Source organism: Sceloporus occidentalis, unplaced genomic scaffold (assembly GCF_023333645.1).
Source record: "Sceloporus occidentalis isolate IW3139 unplaced genomic scaffold, rSceOcc1.0.p SCAF_4, whole genome shotgun sequence".
Taxonomy (NCBI): Eukaryota; Metazoa; Chordata; class Lepidosauria; order Squamata; family Phrynosomatidae; genus Sceloporus; species Sceloporus occidentalis.
Window position 1 is genome coordinate 201421317 of NW_028316984.1, and position 20215 is coordinate 201441531.

The 20215-nt window shown below is 41.0% G+C and overlaps 1 protein-coding gene across 4 annotated transcripts in view; it reads left to right on the top strand.

Moving 5' to 3' along the window:
• Nucleotides 1-20215, top strand: part of LOC149315311 (ribosome quality control complex subunit NEMF-like) — a 42759-nt gene that overhangs the window by 5775 nt on the left and 16769 nt on the right. For 3 of the 4 annotated variants that reach the window (XM_089522941.1, XM_089522944.1, XM_089522942.1), the window contains exons 4-17: nucleotides 1139-1264; nucleotides 1996-2144; nucleotides 3979-4046; nucleotides 4970-5053; nucleotides 7777-7850; nucleotides 9679-9749; nucleotides 9833-9908; nucleotides 10455-10517; nucleotides 11492-11569; nucleotides 13457-13665; nucleotides 15000-15185; nucleotides 16144-16207; nucleotides 17845-17933; nucleotides 19738-19841. In XM_089522941.1, the coding sequence (XP_089379067.1) occupies nucleotides 1139-1264; nucleotides 1996-2144; nucleotides 3979-4046; nucleotides 4970-5053; nucleotides 7777-7850; nucleotides 9679-9749; nucleotides 9833-9908; nucleotides 10455-10517; nucleotides 11492-11569; nucleotides 13457-13665; nucleotides 15000-15185; nucleotides 16144-16207; nucleotides 17845-17933; nucleotides 19738-19841 (1441 nt within the window). The remainder of the gene's footprint in view (nucleotides 1-1138; nucleotides 1265-1995; nucleotides 2145-3978; nucleotides 4047-4969; nucleotides 5054-7776; nucleotides 7851-9678; nucleotides 9750-9832; nucleotides 9909-10454; nucleotides 10518-11491; nucleotides 11570-13456; nucleotides 13666-14999; nucleotides 15186-16143; nucleotides 16208-17844; nucleotides 17934-19737; nucleotides 19842-20215) is intronic. The other variant, XM_089522943.1, reaches the window with a different exon arrangement.

The window sequence follows — 20215 nt, forward strand, 5'->3', positions numbered from 1 at the left end:
ACACATGCTAGTAGGCCTTGTTTGTATTGACAGTAGAAAGGACATTGAAGAGAGCCCTTGTGGCACAATGGTTAAATTCCTGTACTGCAGCCATAAGGTTGTGAGTTCGATCCCAGGGGCTCCAAGTTCACTCAGCCTCACGTTCTTCCATAGATTGCTAAAATGAGTTCCCAGTTTGTTGGGGGAAATTGGCTTTCACATTGTAAACTGCTTAGGGAGTGCTTAGTTCACTGATAAGCGGTATAAAATGTGCTTGCTATTGCTGTAGGGGACAGTGCCTCTGGCTTCTGTTGGATGTGAAGCTCTTCTTCCTCTGGCAGTGAGGAAAAGCCCTCTCTCTAGCAGCAGAAGTGTGAATAAAGTAGTAAAGTCTTGGAATGTTTACACATATGGAGGTGTATGTGTGCATGATCACACACATCTGTTTACATGCACTGCTATGTACAGTCCTCCCTCTGTTTTTGCGAGGGAAAACTATACAGTTCTGAACTTGGATGATAATGATCATTTATATAGTGACTTTCCTAAGCACCCAGAGCAATTTTTACACATTGAATACTTGAGATTGCCCTGTTTTCTGTCATTATTGTTCATCCATCCCAGTATTACCATTTCTGTTAATGGCTCTCTAGTCCCACACAATGCTTTTCCTTTAGGCCTTACCCTAATCACTGGAGGTGCCATCTAGTGCATTGGGAGCTTTATCTGCTTGAGGTACCCAAGAGCACTTCTCTTCTATTCCTTACAGCTTTTCCCCTTGGCCCTAATATCCGAAATATTCCTCTACTGTCCGCAAGTTATTCTGGTGTTGCCACAAGAGCAAGATGAAACACAGTGCTGTTACAGTGATCTGCTCCATCTGCAGCCTCCCAGAACAGCCAGAAAGGTTACAGGAAGTAGCACTTTGTCATTTCTGGTCACCTAAAATAGTGGTTGTGACAATGACCTGTGAACTCTGAAGGAGCAGACAATTGGACAGATTAGAGAGTTGTACAAAACAGCCTTCTGGGGTCCCACCCTGATCTAAAACATCTTACAATGGTGTGTGTGTGTGTGTTCAAAAGCTGGCTTTTGCTGTTTTGGAATGGTTCTGCCTAGCTGCACGTTTTCAGACCTGTTTGCACTTTCTTGCCAACAGTGTCGCAAGCATTTGAAGACCAGAAGGCTTGTGAGTGTGAAGCAGCTCGGTGTGGACAGAATAGTTGATTTCCAGTTTGGAAGTGATGAAGCTGCCTACCATCTTATTATTGAGCTCTATGACAGGGTAAGCAGTGATAGAGAGAAGTTTGGGCACTCATGGGGTGGGTTGGTGACCCAGTCTCTTTCCCTAATACCCCGTCCCAGGAGTTTTGTGTTATTCTTGGGGGAGAGGCTTGACCTTGTATTCCCATATAGTAGAGCCAGTGTGGTGTAGTTGATTTGAGTGTTCGACTATGCCTCTGGAGAACAGGGTTCAGATCCCTGCTCAGCCATGTTAACCCATTGGATGACTTTGGGCAAGTCACATGCTCTATGCCTTAGCGGACAGCAATGGCAAACCTCCTCTGAACAAATCTTACCAAGAAAACCCTTTGATAGGGACCCCTATCAGAAAAAACATGATGGCAGACAGCAACCACAACAACAACAAACAGATGCATTTAATGAGACTGACTCTTGCTTGCTGTTGGAAAAAATAACGTGGAGACAGAACTTCTCCTTCTTTACCCCACTCCACTCCTAGTCTTTTCTGCATCCATCACATTCTGTTCTATTTAAAGCTCCACTTCCAAATGAACCTGTAATAGCTTTTTCCCTTCTAGGTGTTCAGTTTTCCCCAGACTCCCGTGGTGGGGATGTGCTAAGAACCCTACCTGTACTAAAACGGCCTGAAGTGGCCATCAGTTTAGCTGTGCCATTGTCCTGAATTTGGGAGAGGTTACAGATTGAATCTTTTGTTCTGGAAATGCAAACAGTGATGTACTTTGGTGACAAAGTGTCTTGAATCTGCCACAGGGTAACATTGTGCTGACTGATCATGAGTATCTCATTCTGAACATCCTGAGGTTTCGCACAGACGAAGCAGATGACGTCAAATTTGCTGTGCGGGAACACTACCCAATTGATCACGCCAAAGCTGCAACTCCATTGCCCAGTTTAGAAAGGTATGTCTCTATGTTGTGTGGCGCTTGAACTGGGGAAGAAGAAAACTCCTGAAGCTATGTGCAGACAGTAGCTTTCCAGAGATCAGGAGGTACAGTATTCTAGAGACATCCTTATCTCTGGCCATCTTTGTGTGTCCATTTCACCATGGCTTCAGCTGATAATCAAGCTTTTCATTCTGTTTTATTGTTTTTCCCAGAAAAGCTGACCTCTTCTAAGGATACATGTTTATCAACATAGTAATAGGTACATGGGCACTTTGTAGAAAATACCTGTGACAGAGGACACCCTAGAGCAGTTTTGGAATGGTGTTTAAAAACTTCTTTTGCAAGCACATGAAAGGTTGGACATTTCATCCTCTTTTGCTTCCAAGCAGTAGTTCAAAAATAAAACCACTCCCAGGGCCAGCAGTCTTGGCCCCCCTGTACCTTTCAGCCCCACTTTTCAGCCTCATTTTTTGTTGAAATTAGTCTAGTTCAGAAGTAACTTGGGAAACAGCCTAGTCAGTTTCAACCCACTCTTGGCTTGTATTTGGTTATGGAAATCATTCAAGAGAGAATCCCCTCTCCCCATCCCCCCCCCCCCAAAAGCAACCAGATTAGCTGTGCTACTCTATTGCCTCAAAAAGGAGAATCTTATGACACTTCAAAGCAGGGACTGGCAACTTGGACCTTTTCTGTGGCCTGCATAGATTGCCAAAAAGTGAACAGAACAAACAGAAGTATCTGGAAGGCCACTTCTGACTTTGAAGCATGAGTTTCGTTGTGATGTTATTTAATGAATAGAGGGGCCTGCAGCCTACCAGTATTTTTAAAATGAATTGCTGTTTTGGGGGTTTCCCAGGAACAGCTGTTCATCTTTTCTCTCAAATAAAAGAGAGTTTTCTAGGAAAGAGTAATTTTGGGGCTTTAGAAGAACAACTGTGGAAGAGGTACACTTGTCCTCACCCCACCTGAAAAATTTGCAAGTCATATTAGTCTAAATCCCACTTCTAGTCCCAGCAGGAGTAGGCACACTGAATAAATGAGATTTACATAAGTGCTGACTTATCATTCAACATTAATTGAGTTGGTCTCCTGTGGTTGGGAAAAACAATCAGATTTAAACTATGAGACTTAGTGGGCTATAAGTTACTTCTTTAGATGCATGAAATAGACAGGTATGCCACCCACCCACCACCTTGCTATGCCTCTTTTCAAAATAATGTTTTAATAGGGTAATAATAGTGCAATAATGCAAAAAGAATCCCACATTTCTCCCTCCTTTCAATTCCATTTTACAAAGTAAACAACAAAAATAATAATTCAGTGGTAAAAATTCAATACTAAAATTATTCAATGGCCTTTAAAAAAAGAAACAAAGAATGGTGGTTAAGAGTAGTTTTATGGTTGAATAGTCGAGTGCAGTGAACTTTCCTTTATTGAAGGTTTTAAGCAGAATGAATGCCTGTCTTGTGGGAGTGCTTTAGTTGTGGATTGCTGCATTGTCAGGGGGATTCTGCAGTTCTGTGATTATGGTTCTCTGAAGTCTACCTGGAGTTCATGAGAAGTTGTAGTACAAAAACCCCTGTGAGAAGATGGCAGGCTTTGAGTTGATGAGAGATCTGAATCATGAAGAAGGGTGTACAAGGTTCTGCAGAACTGTTCTATTATTTCACCTCAAGCTAGGTGAGCATGATATATTAATCCTTCTACAAGGTTGTTCTGGTCTTGTTTGCCCAGTTTTCTGTCTGCAAAGGCTTGAGCCAGACTTCTTTCACAGTAGTAATGAGGAGGAAGATCCTTTTGTACTTAAGAGTATGAGTTCGTTTGGTAACCTTCCCTCCCTCTTTCATAGAGTGACAGAAATAATAACCACTGCACCTAAGGGGGATCAGCTCAAGAGAGTCCTAAACCCTCATCTTCGTAAGTACAATTTGCATTACATTAACATTCCAAATATACTCTTGTTGCTATGTGCTTTCAAGCTGACTTTTATGGCAACCTTATTAAGAAGATGTTTGCCATTGCCTTCTGCAGAAATAATCCAGTTTGACAATGCTTTTAACTACCCTGGTTCAGTGCTAGGGAATTTTGGGAACTGTAGTTTGTAAGACATTTAGCCACCTCTATCAGAGAGCTCTGGTGTCACCACAAACTACAATTCTCAAGATTCCCTATCACTGAGTCAGGGCAGTTAAAGCAGTATCAAACTGGATTATTTCTACAATGCGTTTGGCCCCTAGGTTTAGAGAGTGTGAGTTATACAAGTCACCCAGTGGATTTCCATGGCTGGGTGGAGATTCAAACCCTTGTCTCTTGGAGTCTTAGTCCAACCATCAAAAGAGTTATTATGGTGTAGATGTTTGAGTGTTGAACTATGACTCTGGAGATTAGGGTTCGAATCCCCATTTAGCCATATGAACCGCTGGGTGTCTGTGGGCAAATCACATTCTCTCAGCCTCAGAGAAAGGCAGAGGTTCACCTTAGGATGCCCATAAGTCAGAAATGACATGAAGGCACACAACAGCAAATGGTAAATAGGAATGCTGGGATTAAAGAGGTACTCTTGGAGAATGGAATAGGAAAGATGTCTTCCAGTAATAGGCAATACTATTAAAAGGCACAATTTTGTACAAAGTTGTACAAGATCCATGCTTCTTATACAGAAAATTATGGATATTATTTGAAGGTGGGCCCAAATTCAAGGTAAATGTGTATAAAGGGTCCAGATCTCACCTTCATAGGTGTTAAAGCACTATTTCAGGAAACAAAATTAATGTTTTAATATAGGTCTCTGTATGCTATTTTTCCTGTCATTAATGGATCTTTTTCTTTTTAATTTATAGCTTATGGAGCCACTCTAATTGAACACTGCCTTATAGAAACAGGATTTTCAAGTAATACCAGAATAGAACAAATGGATAGCAAAGGTAAGTGTTCAAATGTCTGGATGTGTAACACAGTTTGGTTTGCCTGATGTTTAACTATATGTGCTTCTGTCTGTAAATTAAATCCAAGATTTAAAAAACCTTGCTTTTACACTGGTCACTTGCTCTGCCTGTCGGTCTGCCTGCCAGTCTGTCTGCCTCTCTCTCTCTCTCTCTCTCTCTGTATGTATTCTACCAACTAAACCAGCTTAATTCCTGTTCTCCAAAGCTGGTCTTGAGCCACACAAGGGAAAGGTTCTTAGTTCTGCATGTTGAAAATCACAGGTTCAGTCTTGGTTGTCTCAAAATAAAACTGGGAATAAATATGTTTTGGTTGGAAACTGTGGAAGAACTGCCAGTCTGTGTAGATAAAATATGGGCAGCTGATAGCACTCTGCTGCTTTCTATGTGGTCTCCACAGCCTGGGGGTCAGCAGAAGGTAAACAACTTATCTGAAGCAGAGTTGCTGGCATGGTAGGGAAGGGTTTAAATTCCTACATCCTTAACCCTCTAATTTTTAACAGCTAGGGAGGGGAGGTTAAAATTTCCCATTACTGCATGCAGAAACATAGGTAGGAAACAGCGTGATAGTGTGTCGGCATAGTTCTTGCCATGCTATTTATTAAACTAAATCTTGCTCTAAAACAAAAGATCTTTGGGCAGAGAATTCAAACTGTAAAGCCCAAACGGCTTGGGTCCAGGCTACCTGTCAGACAGTATCTTTTGCTGCTGCCACACTGCAGTTTAACACCACTTTGTTATGGCTCCATCCTATAGAATCCTGGGATTTGTGGTTTGTTGTGGTAGTTTGTTCTGACAGAGAAGGCTAAATATCTCACAAAACTACAAATTCCAGAATGCAACAATAGCAGTTAAAGTGGTGTCAGACAAGATGAATTCTGCAGGATAGATGCATCCTTAGTGTATGATCCTGCCCAGACCTTGAGATATGCAAGAGAGATCCTTTTTTTGGTCATGCCAACTTCACAGGTACAGTTGGTGGGAAGACTTCTCAGACAGGTTTGGAAAACTAAAGGCTTTTAAGGAACGGACTATAAGAGGGTACTGTACTGTATTCTTTTAAAATGTACTATTCCCTTTGTTGGTCTTTTTAAATTGTATTTTTAATTTTTTTAATATAGCTAATAGAAGTACAGAGAACAAAACATATGAGGAAAGATTGAGGGAACTGGGGATGTTCACCCTGGTGAAGAGTAGACACTGGTGTGATACTCTTTAAATATTTCAAGTGAAGAGGGAACAAACCTGTTCTCTGCTGCCCCAGAGGGTAGGACCAGGTCTAATGGTTTTAAGGAGTTTAGATTTTGATCGAATGTTAGAAGGAGCCTCATGATGGTAAGAACGATGAAACCAATTGCCTTGAGAGGGGGTGGGTTCTCCTTCTCTGGCCATCTTCAAAAAGTGGTTGGGGGTGCTTTAGCTGAAGTTACTGCTATTTAAAACAATTTGAAAAAAACAGGAAGAGTTTTAAGAGATGTAGAAGGATTTAAATCCATGTACATTGAGGCACACCTTCACAACCTCGTCAGGTCATGATTCCTAGGCCCTGAATATGACAATAATGAGTCTAGTTTTAATTTGCTGTACAAATTAAGTCAGTGCCCATGGTAATCATGTTTTTAGGGGGGGGGAAGCGTTTTGAAAAATGGGTTATCACAGCAGAGACAGTGTAGTGGAGTCTCCTTCTTTGGAGGCCTTTAAGCAGAGGCTAGATGGTCATCTGTCGGGGTTGCTTTGATTGTGAGTTCCTGCATGGCAGAATGGGGTTGAACTGGATGGCCCTTGTGGTCTCTTCCAACTCTACGATTCTACGATTCTCCCATGACTTGTGAAAATATATTGCTTCCATCAGTGGAACAAAGAGAAGATCTTCAGCAGGATTATATACTGTAAGTAGAGATGACCTTTCAGATATTGAGATCTCAGGCCTTTCAGTCGCTATCTGCCACTGCAGGCAGAATTAAGGTACTCCTGGGTTAGGTAGGTCAATAATCTGATTTGATGCAAGGCAACTTCCTACTGTGAGGTTCCCTCCAGATTCTGTGTGACAGATAGAAGATAGGAAATCCAGTTTCAAACAACTTGCCTTTTTAAAAACCCAGGTTTTTTTAGAATTCTTTTAATTTTAATTTTAATATACATCCAGAAAATAAAAAAGACAAAAGAGTAAAAGAGAGAGAGAAACAAACATACAGTGCACCCGTGTCATATGCAGGTGCGCCTTACGCGGCTTCCAGCATACACTGGAAGCCACACCGGAAAAAAAACCCTTGCGCACCCCGGAAGAAGTAATGGGGTGTGCCACAGGCATGAGCATCATTACTTCTAATGGGGCTCAAGCATACGTGTTTTTTCCCTTACACAGGGGGGTCCGGAATGGATTCCCTGTGTAAGGGAAGGGCCCACTGTATAACTAAAACACAATATGGCTCTGACCCCCCCCCCCCCAAACTTAACTGTAATGAAAATGAAAATAAAAAAGAGAAAGAAATTATAATATTCTACCATTACAGATCTAGATAAATAACTCTAGTAGAATTACTAATAACCATAACCACAAATATTACATCATTAGATTTCTTATTACTCAAGAAGTCCATAAATGGTTTCCGGTCTTTCAGAAAAATGTCAATTGGCTTATTTTTAGAATCCCTATTAATTTTGTAGTTTGGGCCAACCTTAACAATATCTTCTTTCTTTCTTAGATATTGAAGGGTTGCTAGCTGCTTTACGGAAAGCTGAAGAATATATGGAAGTAACGGACAACTTTAATGGCAAGGTAGCTCAAAGTCTTGTGACAAACTCTACTTTGTGTGTGTGTATATGTGCCTTCAAGTCACCTGTTGACTTATGGCTACCTCATGAATTTTGTAGGGCTTTCTTAGGTAAGGAATCCTCAGAGATGGTTTTGCAAATCCCCTCTGAAATATTGCCTACAGCACCTGTTATTCCTTGACCGTTTCCCATCCAAGTGCTAACCATGGCTGACCCTGTTCACCTTCCAAAATCATAGGGGATCTGGTGTGTTGAGGGCATTTAGGCTCCTTTACTTACCCACCCTTTAAGCCAGAGCAGCCATTCTCAAATGTCATTATGGTAAATTTCTTTGAGTGGTGAGGGAGATGGGAAGGAAACCTTGAGCCTTCACAGTTGAAATTTAAGGATTCTGGTGCCAAAGCTACAATTGTTCAGGAAGATGGAGATGGCAAGAGGGGAGCTGAGGTGTTCATCGGGGTGGTGGTGGTGTTGCTGAATTTACCCTTATCATTGTTTTGGGATCCATTTCATTTTCCAGTTGTTGCATGCTATTTGTCAAAGCTTTGAATGTTAGTTTAAAAATAAAACAGTTTCATTTCATCAGTCATTAGAGAGTTCAGAATTTTATTTCATCGTCCTTAAACTTATTTGAGAGAACAGTTTGAATCACTTGGGAAACAAACTAATTATCATACACACTCAGATTCAGATATTAATACTGCAGTTTTGAATCACTCATCTGAAAGTAAACACTGTTGAATTTGGTTGTACTTCTGAGCAGATGTGGAAGGGATCACATTACACTACCTTTCCCTTTTGTGTATGTGTTGTGTGCCTTCAGGTCATTTCTGACATTACTGAAATGCTTCCCCTACTCAAAAATATCCCTGCAGACAGAAAACTAGCATGCAAGGTTTTGCCTAGATTTATTTCTGATGTGCTGTATTCTAAGTGCAGGATAGTTAGTGCCTCTCTGTTTGTATTGCTCTCTGTGAGTTTACTTCTTCCATGACCCATGAAAATTTTGGCAGCATTAAGTGGAAAGAAATCTCCTTTACAAATCTAATGGTGCTACATTTAAAAAGAAAACTTTTTTTTTTAATTCAGAGAGAAATTGCATCTATTTCCCCTCACTCTAGTCTGGTTGCATGCTAGACATTTCATGTTTCCTAATTAGTTATTTGCCAATTATTACAGGGTGAGTATCCCTTTTCTGGAATTCTGATATCCAAAACGCTCCAAAATCCAAAATTGTCCACATGCATGGCTGAGATAGTGACGCCTTTGGTTTCTGATGGTTTGGTGTATGCAAACTTTGTTTCATGCATAAAACTATTAAAACATTGTGTATACAATTATCTTCAGGGTATATGGAAAGGGATCTTGTAGTACCTTTGAGACTAAATGGAAGAAAAAAGCTGGTAGCATGAGCCTTCATGGTCTAGAGTCTGCTTAGTCTTGGGCTATACACATTTTAATGGTTTGGATTTTAATATATTTTAATTTATAACTGTTTTAATCCATAAAATTGTTTAATTGTTTTTTAATTTTATATTTATGTATTTTAATATTTTGTATTATTTTTAAATTGCGTTGTTTTATACTTGTTTGCCACCTTGAGTCCCTATATTGGGAGAAAGGCAGGATAGAAGAAAATAATAATAATAATAATAATAATAATAATAATAATAATACGTCAGATACAAAAACTCATGCTGCCCCCTTCTCTCTTTCAGTTAGTCTCAAATGTGCTACAAGATCACTTTCATACTGATTATCCAGACTAACATGGCATGTCTTTGAATTCTTCAGGCTATGTGTATAAGGTATAAATGTTTTTATTTTGGTAGGGCTACATCATTCAAAAGAGGGAGAAAAAGCCAAGCCTGGAGCAAGAGAAACCTGCTGAAGAAATCCTCACGTAGGTATTTGGAAGGCAGAAGGGCCTTTGAGAAGTCATGTTTTCCAGTCCTCTTGCAACGTTCTCCAATATGTGTTTTGCAGATATGAGGAATTTCACCCTTTCTTGTTCTCTCAACATATAAAGTTGCCATATGTGGAGTTTGAATCTTTCAATAAGGTAAGCTGCTGTGCTTTATATGAGGTTTTATTGTTATATATGTGCTTTATATAAGGCTTAATTCAGAGTCAGGACTGCGGGGGTCTCATTAATTACTAATGAATAATAACAATAATAAATATTATTCATTTATATCACATCTTTTCCCCAATAATGGGAGCAGTATACAAATTATTAAAACCAGTACAGATTCAAAAACACACAAAAACATTGCTAAAAATATTTACATGTATAAATTATTTCAGAACCAGTGTGGTGTAGTTATTTGAACACTGGACTATAACTCTGGAGACCAAAGTTCAGATTCCTGATCAGCCTTGGAAACCTTGGGCAAGGCACACTTTCTAAGTCTCAGACGAAAGGAAGGCAACCTCCCAAGTGCAAAATCCAAACTAAGAATGTCTGCATTTCCTTTGGGATGTTCCAGTTTAAATTTGTAACTAAAGAGATTTTGTTAGATATCACTAGTTTTAAACTCCCCGCCCCCTTGTTGCATTCCCCGAGAAATTAAAAATCTATTCCTAATTTTATTTACTTTTTTGAAAGGCAGTGGATGAATTTTACTCGAAGCTGGAGAGCCAGAAAATAGACTTGAAGGCGTTGCAACAGGTAACAGTCTTGTGTAAAAGTTTGCCTTTGACATGGCATTTTTACTGTCCTCTGAAGAGCCACTTGCCAACTGTGGGTTGCTGAGAAATAGGCTGCTGTGTTCACTAGGAGAGAGGTTGGCAGTCCTGGTTAGTTGACAGCCCAGAGTGCTGCAGTGTTAGGATGTAAGATTTTGGGAACTGTCCAAAGAAGGAGCTCTTTCAAGTTTTGAGACTGAGGCACAGCAGAGACCAGGATATTGGTCTTGTTGTGTCTCAAACCTGCAGCGAGCAAACCCACCATCTTGAGGGAGAGGGAGGCAGGCGAGCTCCACCAGGCCTGCCTGGAAGAAGACAAGCCCTCCCTTCATCTACCATCTTGAAGGAGAGGGAGGCAGGTGAGCTCCAAGAAGCCAAGTCCTCCCTCCAGTCCATCTGCCTTGGTCCAGGCCTCAGAGGGAGAGATGAACTGCTGGACCTAATCCCCTTCCCCACCACCATTCCCTTCTCCTTTTGTGTTGTGTCTTTTTAGATTGTAAGCCTGAGGGCAGGGAACTGTCTAATTAAAAGATTGTATGTACAGTGCTGTGTAAATTTACAGCGCTTTATAATAAAGGTTAATAATAATAACTTGAGTGGTAAGGTGATGATGCAGCCATGGACCCACTCAGTTCCCAGGTTAGTCTCGGACTTTAAGGGTAGAGCAGTTCTCTAGAAAAGTTTACTTTCTAGACCAAGCAGCTTTGAGGACCTAGTGTTGTGAACCATTGGTTGCCACTCTCATCCCTTTCTTCTTACTCTGCCTTAGTTGTTTGGGTCATTGCTAGATCCTCCCAATGTTTTTAACTAATGTTGTATATTTGTTTGTCTGTTGTTGTTCCCTGCCTTGATCCGTGGAGAGAAGCACGTAAGAAATAAATGTTGTTGTTATAACTACTACTACTACTACTACCATTATTTCTTTGTTGTTCTGTCCCCAACCTTTTGTCTTACAAGGAGAAACAAGCTCTGAAGAAGCTAGAAAACGTTCGGAAGGACCATGAGCACAGACTGGAAGCTCTGCATCAAGCTCAGGTAGAATCAATCATAAAGCACTCTTGATACATTGAGCTGTAAGCAAAACAGAAGAGGAGGCTTGTTGCACCACAATGAACAACTGTGAGGGTCCAGGGGCCAAATTTTCTGCATGAAGGCTCTAGGGGTGGGGTGGGGGTGGCACACGCAAATTGCCAGAAAATGAGGAAAAACACCAAATCCAGAAGTGCTTAGAAGGCAGTATGAGGGGGGACTGCAAGCTGTTTAAAAGGTAAAATTCTGCTCCTGGAGGCTTCCAAGAGAAGACATTAACCCATTTTCTCAGAAAAAACAATCAGTGAGAGGGGAGGTACTTCATGTGGCCCCAGGAATGCACTTTGCCCATCCCTGATTTATGCCCTCAGTTGTTATAATAATAATATAATAATAATAAATTATTTATTTATAGCCTGCCCAATCACAAGGAATCCGAGCGGGTTACAGCAATAATAATACATACAGAATACAATAAAAATTCAAAATTAGCCCCCTTCCCACACCTTACTCCCTCCAGCTGGATGATGGCAGTTGCCATGGAGGGAGGGCTCTTTCTCTTGAGGGAAAGTTGTTGGCTTCAGTCTAGTTAGTTTTAACTCTTGTAACCTTTTAAAGCTCTTTTAACTTGTTCAAAATGTTTTGCATGCTTTTTATTGGTAGATTATTTTATTGATTTTAATTTGGAGTTGCTTAAATTATTTATATATTTTTAATCTGTTTACTGCCCTAGTGCTCTGGGGTCTCATGATAAAAGGGTGGGATAAACAATCTGTCAGACTCTGAAGATGCACAGCTCTCATCTTTTTTAAATACAGGTTTTTAGTTGTTACAATGGAGTCAAAATGAAGGTTGTAAGACCTTTAAAGAAAGCCTGGTAGATTCAGTCCTTAGCATCTTGTTTACAAGGACTTCAGATGCCAAGGCTTAGAAAGATCTTCATCTTAAGCTTGTTTTCAGAGAAGTAGCCATGTTAGTGCCATGGGTGCTTGGTGTCTGCTGAGGTTTTGGTTCCAGGACCCCCGTGGGCACCAAAATCTGTGGATGCTCAAGTCCTATTAAATACAGTCGGCCCTTCTTATACACAGATTTTTTTATACACAGATTCAAGCATCCACAGCTTTAAAATATTCAAAAAAAGTATAAATTTCAAATATCAAACTTGATTTTCACTTTTTTATAAGGGACACTATTTTGCTATTTCATTCTATTTAATAGGACTTGAGCATCCACACATTTTGTTATCCATGGGGGATCTTGGAACCAAACCCCATTATATAACAAGAGTCCACTGTACAGTGGCATAGTAAAATGGCAAAAATGAACCTCAAGATTGTTGACCTATAGAAGGTGGCAAAATCAAAGTTTGCTTTTTGGAATTTATATATTTTAAAAAATAATTTCAAGCCATGGATGGCTGAATCCATGGATAAGGCATCTGTGGATATGGAAGGATGACTATATCTTGCAGCATAAAAAGGAGGAAGGCAGATGGAGGGGGGGGAAAGAAAAGAAATGTGGAAGCACCTTTAAGACTATATGGTTCTTATTTTCATATGAGCTTTCATGGTTATAAAAGCTCATGTGATATTCCTAAAAGCAAAAATAAAAACCAGTTTGTTTTAAATGTGCTGTCACATTCCCCCCCCCCCCTTTTTTTCCCCTCACCTTTCTTCCTCCTTTATACTATGCATATGAGCTGTGTTGGTTAGCTGTGTTGAGGTTGCAGCTGTCAATGTAAAAGTGTCATGATTAGGGATCTTTCATAACTTCTTCAAACCAGAGAAGCACATTTAATATTCCACAATGACTAGTTAGCCAAGCAAGCTAATGCCTGGATCATCACTCCAGGTTACTTGATCCTCTTTCATTTCTGTTTTCATTTCTCCAAAGGAAGTTGACAAGGTGAAAGGTGAGCTTGTGGAAATGAACCTGGAGATTGTTGACCGAGCTATCCAAGTGGTCCGGAGTGCTCTAGCCAACCAGATTGACTGGACGGAGATTGGTGCCCTGGTCAAAGAAGCTCAAGCCCAAGGGGATCCAGTAGCAAGTGCCATCAAGGAGCTGAAGCTGCAAACAAACCACATCACGATGCTTCTGAAGTAAGTTTTTTGTGTCCTGGAACTGATTGGTGGGGGTTCAAGATGAGAGAAAATCTTGGAAGCAAGGCTGTTAAAAGACTGGTAGTTAATGAGACTTAAAAGGGTGCTCGGCAATGACTCCTCTTCATCCTTGAAAGAAGTGACTAGTGGGGTGGCACAGGGTTCTGTCTTGGGCCCAGTGCTATTCAACATCTTTATCAACTACTCGGATGAAAGAATAGGGGGCATGCTTACCAAATTTGCAGATTACACCAAATTAGGAGGAGTAGCTAATAAGGCAGAGGAGAGGATCAGAATTCAAAATGACCTTCAAAATTAGTAAGCTGGGCCAAAGCTAAAAAAATGAATGTCAACATGGAGAAATGTAAGGTACTGCATTTAGGGCAGAAAAATGAAATGCATGGATATAGGATGTGTGAAAGGGATCTAGCAGTCCTAGTAGACCACGAGTTGAACCTGAGTCAAAGGCCAGTGCGATTTTAGGCTGCATCCATTGAAGTATATTGTCTAGCTCAAGGGACGTAATAGTGCCACTGTATTCTGCTTTGGTCAGGCTTCACCTGCAATACTGTGTCCAGTTCTGGGCACCGCAATTCAAAAAGGATTTTGACAAGCTGGAGTATGTCCAAAGGAGGGTGACTAAAATGGTGAAGGGTCTGGAAAACATGCCCTGTGAGGAATGACATAGGGAGATGGGTATGTTTAGCTTGGAGAAGAGATGGTTAAGATAGCCCTGTTTAAATATTAGAAGGGATGTCATATTGAGGATGGAGCAAGTATGTTTCAGCTGCTCCAGAGACTAGAATATGGAACAATGCGTGCGAGCTACAGGAAGAGATTCCACCTCAACATTAGGAGGAACTTCCTGACAGTAATAGCTGTTTGCCAGTGGAACAAACTCCCTTGGAGTGTAGTGGAGTCTCTTTCCTTGGAGGTCTTTAAACAGAGGCTGGATGCTTTGATTGTGAGTTCCTGCTGGATGGCCCTTGTCACCTCTTCCTACTCTAGGATTCTATGATTCTGTGATTCTAAAAGCTGCAGTGCCCATGCTCAAGATAATCAGGTGTGGTGCTGGAGCAGAGAGGAGGGGGTGGCATATGGCTGGCATATCTCTCTGGCAGAGTTATTATTTTGCTCTAATTGGCAAGTTACAGAGGAGGGATTTATGTTGGTTGTGTTTCTGGATTCACAGTGTAAGTTGAGACGGATATATATGAGGAGAGCCAGTTCCCTTGGAATCACCTGAGATTGGGGGCTGCATTCCAATGCAAGCAAGGGAAGAAAGACAATGTATAAATAAGATAGATGTGTTTGTTTTTCCCCTACTTGGCTAGAAACCCTTATGTATTCTCGGAAGAGGAGGAGGGGGAGGATGATGGAGAAGCTGAAATGAAGGTGGAAGAAGAGTCCAAGGGAAAGAAGAGGAAGAACAAAGCCAAACAACTGAAAAAGCCCCAGAAGAACAAGCCCTTGTTGGTGGACCTGGATCTCAGCTTGTCTGCTTACGCAAATGCCAAAAAGTGAGGAGGCAGAGGCTTTGGCTGGGATGCTTCTAAAACCAGGTCCTGGGACACATTGGTATATGCTAAGCATCCAAATAAAGGGGTTACTCCCTTCTCCCTTACTGGTAATTAATATCAGTATGTAGAGAAATCTTGTAGCACCTAAATTCATATTCTAACACACCAAGGACATATAGGAAGTAGATTTAAGTTTATGAAATCTCATGTTGCCAACTTCTTTCTTTCAGTTAGTTTCCAACAAGATCTCTCTACATGCTGATTCTCCAGACTAACACAACTATATCCTTGAATGGTAACTAATATATTCCTGTCCAAGGATGGAGTCATGTCCTATCTTTCCTTCATTCCGTCAAATAACTCTGGGAAGAGAGCCATTGTGATTACTGGTTTTTAGCTTGGACCAGGATTTTGGGAAACCAGGGTTTGAATCTCCAGTCAGCCTTGGGCATGTTTCATTTTCTCAGCTTCAGAGGAAGGCAATGCAAATCTCTTTTGAATAAAATCTTGCTTCAAAAACTCTGTGGTAGGATTACCATGTCAGAGTTGACTTGAAAGCACATAATAACGGTGAAAACAGAAAGAGAAGATAAGCATAAATGAAAAGGAAAAAAATGTAAGCAATAACAAGTAACATGTAGTCACAGGTTATGTCTAGTAGAGATGAAGAAAAAGGCTCAGTGTTTGTGTATCTTTGTAACGGAGAGCATAAATCAGGTGGGGCTGCTCATTTAATTGGGGGCCTGCATGGAAGTAGTAAAAATAAACTGTGTTATAAATCATGTGGAAGCATAATGTTCATGCTTTGTCTGAAGCTAACTATACATTAGAAAGGATGTTGTAGGGTTTATCCCTCAAAGGCAGCACAGAAGTGCTTTAAATCAACAAAGAGAAACAGACAATTTAGTGAGGAACAAAAGGATGGTCTGGAAACTTAACATGGTTGTATCTTTCCCAGGTATTACGACCACAAAAGACATGCAGCCAGAAAAACCCAGAAAACAGTGGAAGCAGCAGAAAAGGTATGCCAGTGGTTTCCTTGCCCTTCTTTCTTTAGAAGCAGCATAAAAACTGCTGCCTTGAAATTCCAGGAAATGATTCCTTTCTGCTTGGAAATTCATGCAGTTCTCCACAGAACCTAAAAATAGAACAAAAAGCTCAATAATACAACGATGAATAGCAAATTTGTCAGCTTTAATGTCAACATATTACATAGATTTTGAGGCCTATACTGAGAATGTAAAACTCCTGTTTTTCCTAGAGTGGAAGAGAGTATTCTTCTCCAAGTTTCCTCCTTTCTCCGACTTAACCCTCAAGGCAAGATCATAGTCAAATAAATCTACATCATCCACCTCAGCTGGAAGAGAAATCCTTACCAGTTGTAGTCTTGCCCAGCTCAGACATGTAGGGCTTCATAGGATGTGACTGTGTTGGAGAGCAGTCAGGCTTAAGAACATGAAAACTGGGGAAGGAGCACAAATGTCATAAATACAGCAGCATGTTGGGGAGGGGAGCGATGGGGCAATTTCCATCATGTGTTTTGCACCCACCCAGAGCCATACCTTACCCAAGTTACATTACCCACCTCTGCAGAGTTTGGTGGTAAAAGCTGGCATTTTTAACATGTAAGCAAGGTGTGAACTTTGTTTTAAAGGAGAATCACACTTCTTGTAGACTTCCAGGATCATGGATGTGAAATTCAGTGCCTTTTGTCAGCACAGGAGAAACAGGTTGCTTGGAAATATTCTTTCCCTTGCCTCTAGTGTGTGACCTTGGGAAAAGTGCAGCCATTAATGTAGTGGATCAACAAAATGAGTTTCCTTAAACAAGGCCTGCAGCAACTACATGCCTTGTTTATACATAAAAAGGTGGTGACCAGAGTTTCACTGAATTTGGAAGTGGACAGCCTGGCCATAAATACAGTGCGCCCTTGCCTTACGCAGGGGATCCGTTCTGGAACCAACCAACCAACCCCCCCCCCCAAAATAAGGAAAATTCCACATATGCTTGAACCCCATTGAAAACACAGCGTGCACAAGCCATTTCCTGTTTGTTCAGCTTTCAGCGGAAACTGAAAGCTGCTATAGTGCGCCCGCATATGACATGGGCACACTGTAACACCATGAGGCCATGTGTGGCCTATGGGTTTTGTGTTGCCCACTCTTGATTGGAGGGGCTCCCTGAGATCACCGCCCAGAACCGATTCTATCCATCCTTCCTACTATATCTCCTCGTCATTCACGAATTGTAAAATAATCTTGTGATATTGTATTGCATTGTTATATATTTTAATCATGTTTTATGTTAATTTTATAGTTTGGGAGGGAGGGTTAGATCAGGGTTTTGTGAGTTTTATTGTTTTTATATTGTATCATAAACTCTGTTACCCGCCTCAATCCCCAAACGGAAGAGGCGGGATATAAATAAATATTTTATTTATTGTTATTATTATCAGGGAAACATGCCTTGTAGTCATGCAGAAATAGACAACTAACTCTGTATATTTAAAAAAATGTAGCTTTAGAAGTACCATGGCATGAAAGCTGTTTTTATTGAGCATTGTATTCACTTTTCATTCCCAGCGCTGGCTGGCTAGAGCTCTGATAACTGTTTTAAACATAGAACTGGGGGGGGGTCCTTGTTTTCTTCACCTGAACAGGCCTTCAAATCAGCAGAAAAGAAGACCAAGCAAACACTGAAAGAGGTTCAAACAGTGACCACCATTCAGAAGGCTAGAAAGGTGTACTGGTGAGTCCCTCTATGAGATGGAAGAGAGTGACTGTTAGCCTGTTTCATCACAGGCTGAGATAGGCAGAGACTTAGGTGCACAATACCACGGAGAGCATTGTTTAAGTTGGGGCAGGCATGAGCTGGGGTTGGGGGGCCATTTTCAGTACATTTCGAACTTGGGAGGCTGGTGCTGATTGAAAACAACCAAAGGTCTTCTGGTATGGCCTAAATTTGGTTTTACTGGGAAAATTGTGCCCATAAAGTCTGTTTTCTATTTTATTTCATTTCTATGCTGCCCTTTTGCCACAGTGGGCCCCCAAGTGCTCATATCACCTTTTTTCAGATTTTTTTTTTAGAAAAATGAAGAATTGGGGAGATCTGGGGGGAACCCAAAGGACAGATCCAGCCCTCCTGTGGGCCAAACAATTCCCACCCCAGTTTAAGCATTTGATCAAAGGGACTTATGCTTTCTTTCTTGCCTGAGGCAAGTACTCTCTCCCTCACTGTCAGAACTGGTATTGTACAAATGGAGCAAATTTAACATGTCCATTGGAAGGAACTTCCCTTCCTGTCCTGTCCTCTCCCTGCATTCTGATTCTGTTCACTTGAAAGGAAGATTGAACAATTCCAGGGCCCTGATCCTTTCTCTTATTGATTACGTGAAAGTGTTAAGCAGGATGCTGCAATAAAACCTAGAGACAAAGTTAGCTCACATTGCTTCAGCTTTTTGAAGTGGTCCTTTGTCACAGTTGCTGTTCACCACCGTCTCCATGATGAACTAGATGTTTCCCCTGGCAGACCAGGTTCCTGGGCTGAAGTACAGCCGATTTCATCCCCTCAGAACAAGATCAAAGAATCTGATTTTTGTTGAGTCTTGTTTCTGATCCTTTATCCCTTGTTCTGGAGTGTGTGTGTGTGTGTGTGTGTGTGTGTGTGGCATTCGGAGAAGGAAACATATTTATGCATTCATAGAACATGAGCCAACCTTGTACAACTTGCTAGAGAAACCACAACTACTAAAAACTACATTATTATTTTTTGCTAAAGGCCTGTTTGATTAACTAGCAAATGTCCAGTTACTATGTTATGCACCTCTTAAGCCTATAAAATTGTCCTCAAATTTTTCCAGAGAGGAAGCTGGGTGATTGGCTTAAATCCTGTTGTTAGTCCTAACTAGAATTGACCCATTGAAACAATTATATGTATGATTCAGAGAGCCAGTGTGGTGTAGTGGTGTGAGCATTGGATTATGACTCTGGAGACAAGGGTTTGAATCCCTGCTCAGCCATGGAAACCCACTAGGTGACCTTGGGCAAGTGACACTCTCTCAGCCTCAAAGTGAGACAAAGGCAAGCCCTTCTCTGAACAAATCTTGCCAAGATAACTCTGTGATAGGTTTGCCTTAGGTTTGTCATAAGTAAGAAATGACTTGAAGGCACATGCCAGTAACAGCAAGGGGTGTGATACTTGGATTGAGAATAGGCAAAAAGTCCTTCAATTTGGTAGTCTTGCGAAGGTCTGTGTATTAGTGCCTTCTTGGGTCCCCAAAACCTGGGCTCACTACTTATAGGGCCTGGGGCTTCCAGAATGTGAGGGCAGCCACTTGCTGGAGCCTCTGTGACCTACGTGCCACAAATATTCCTCATGTCTCCTCCTAAAAAAGAAGAGGGGGAAGTTACAGGTGGGAATCCCCTATGGTCTTGTGGGAGGTTAGCTGCATTAGCCTAAATGTCTGTATTATCCAGGGCTGTCCTTAGACAATACCTTAAGTTCCTTTTTTCTTGTGCCAATATTTTGCCTCTGACTTGATGTAATCTGACAGGTTTGAGAAATTCCTGTGGTTCATTAGCTCTGAAAATTACCTTGTTATAGCTGGAAGAGACCAACAGCAAAATGAGATGATCGTCAAGAGATACCTGCGGCCAGGTGAGTTTGGCTCTTTCCTAATAGATAAAATGAGAGAACTCCTTCTCCATTAATGCAAATGAAAAGTCTCAATCCCGTATGTAATGTGGAATCCTAATGTCACCTAAAACCATGCATTGAAATGTGCTTTTAGAAAGCAGCGTGTCAGGATCACCACCTTGAATCCCATTTTGGGAGAAAGCTGAGATATAAATCCAATAAATAAATAAAATAAATAAATGATCCAGATATAGTCTTTGGCATGAGGGGGGAAATAGGAGGGGTGAGACCTGGGAAGAAAGAATGTTTTGAGTTGCTGACAAATAGGATGAAGGCTTTGGTAACAGGCGAATTATTTAAACTCTTAAGAATATTGAGTACTGGAAAAGAAACCT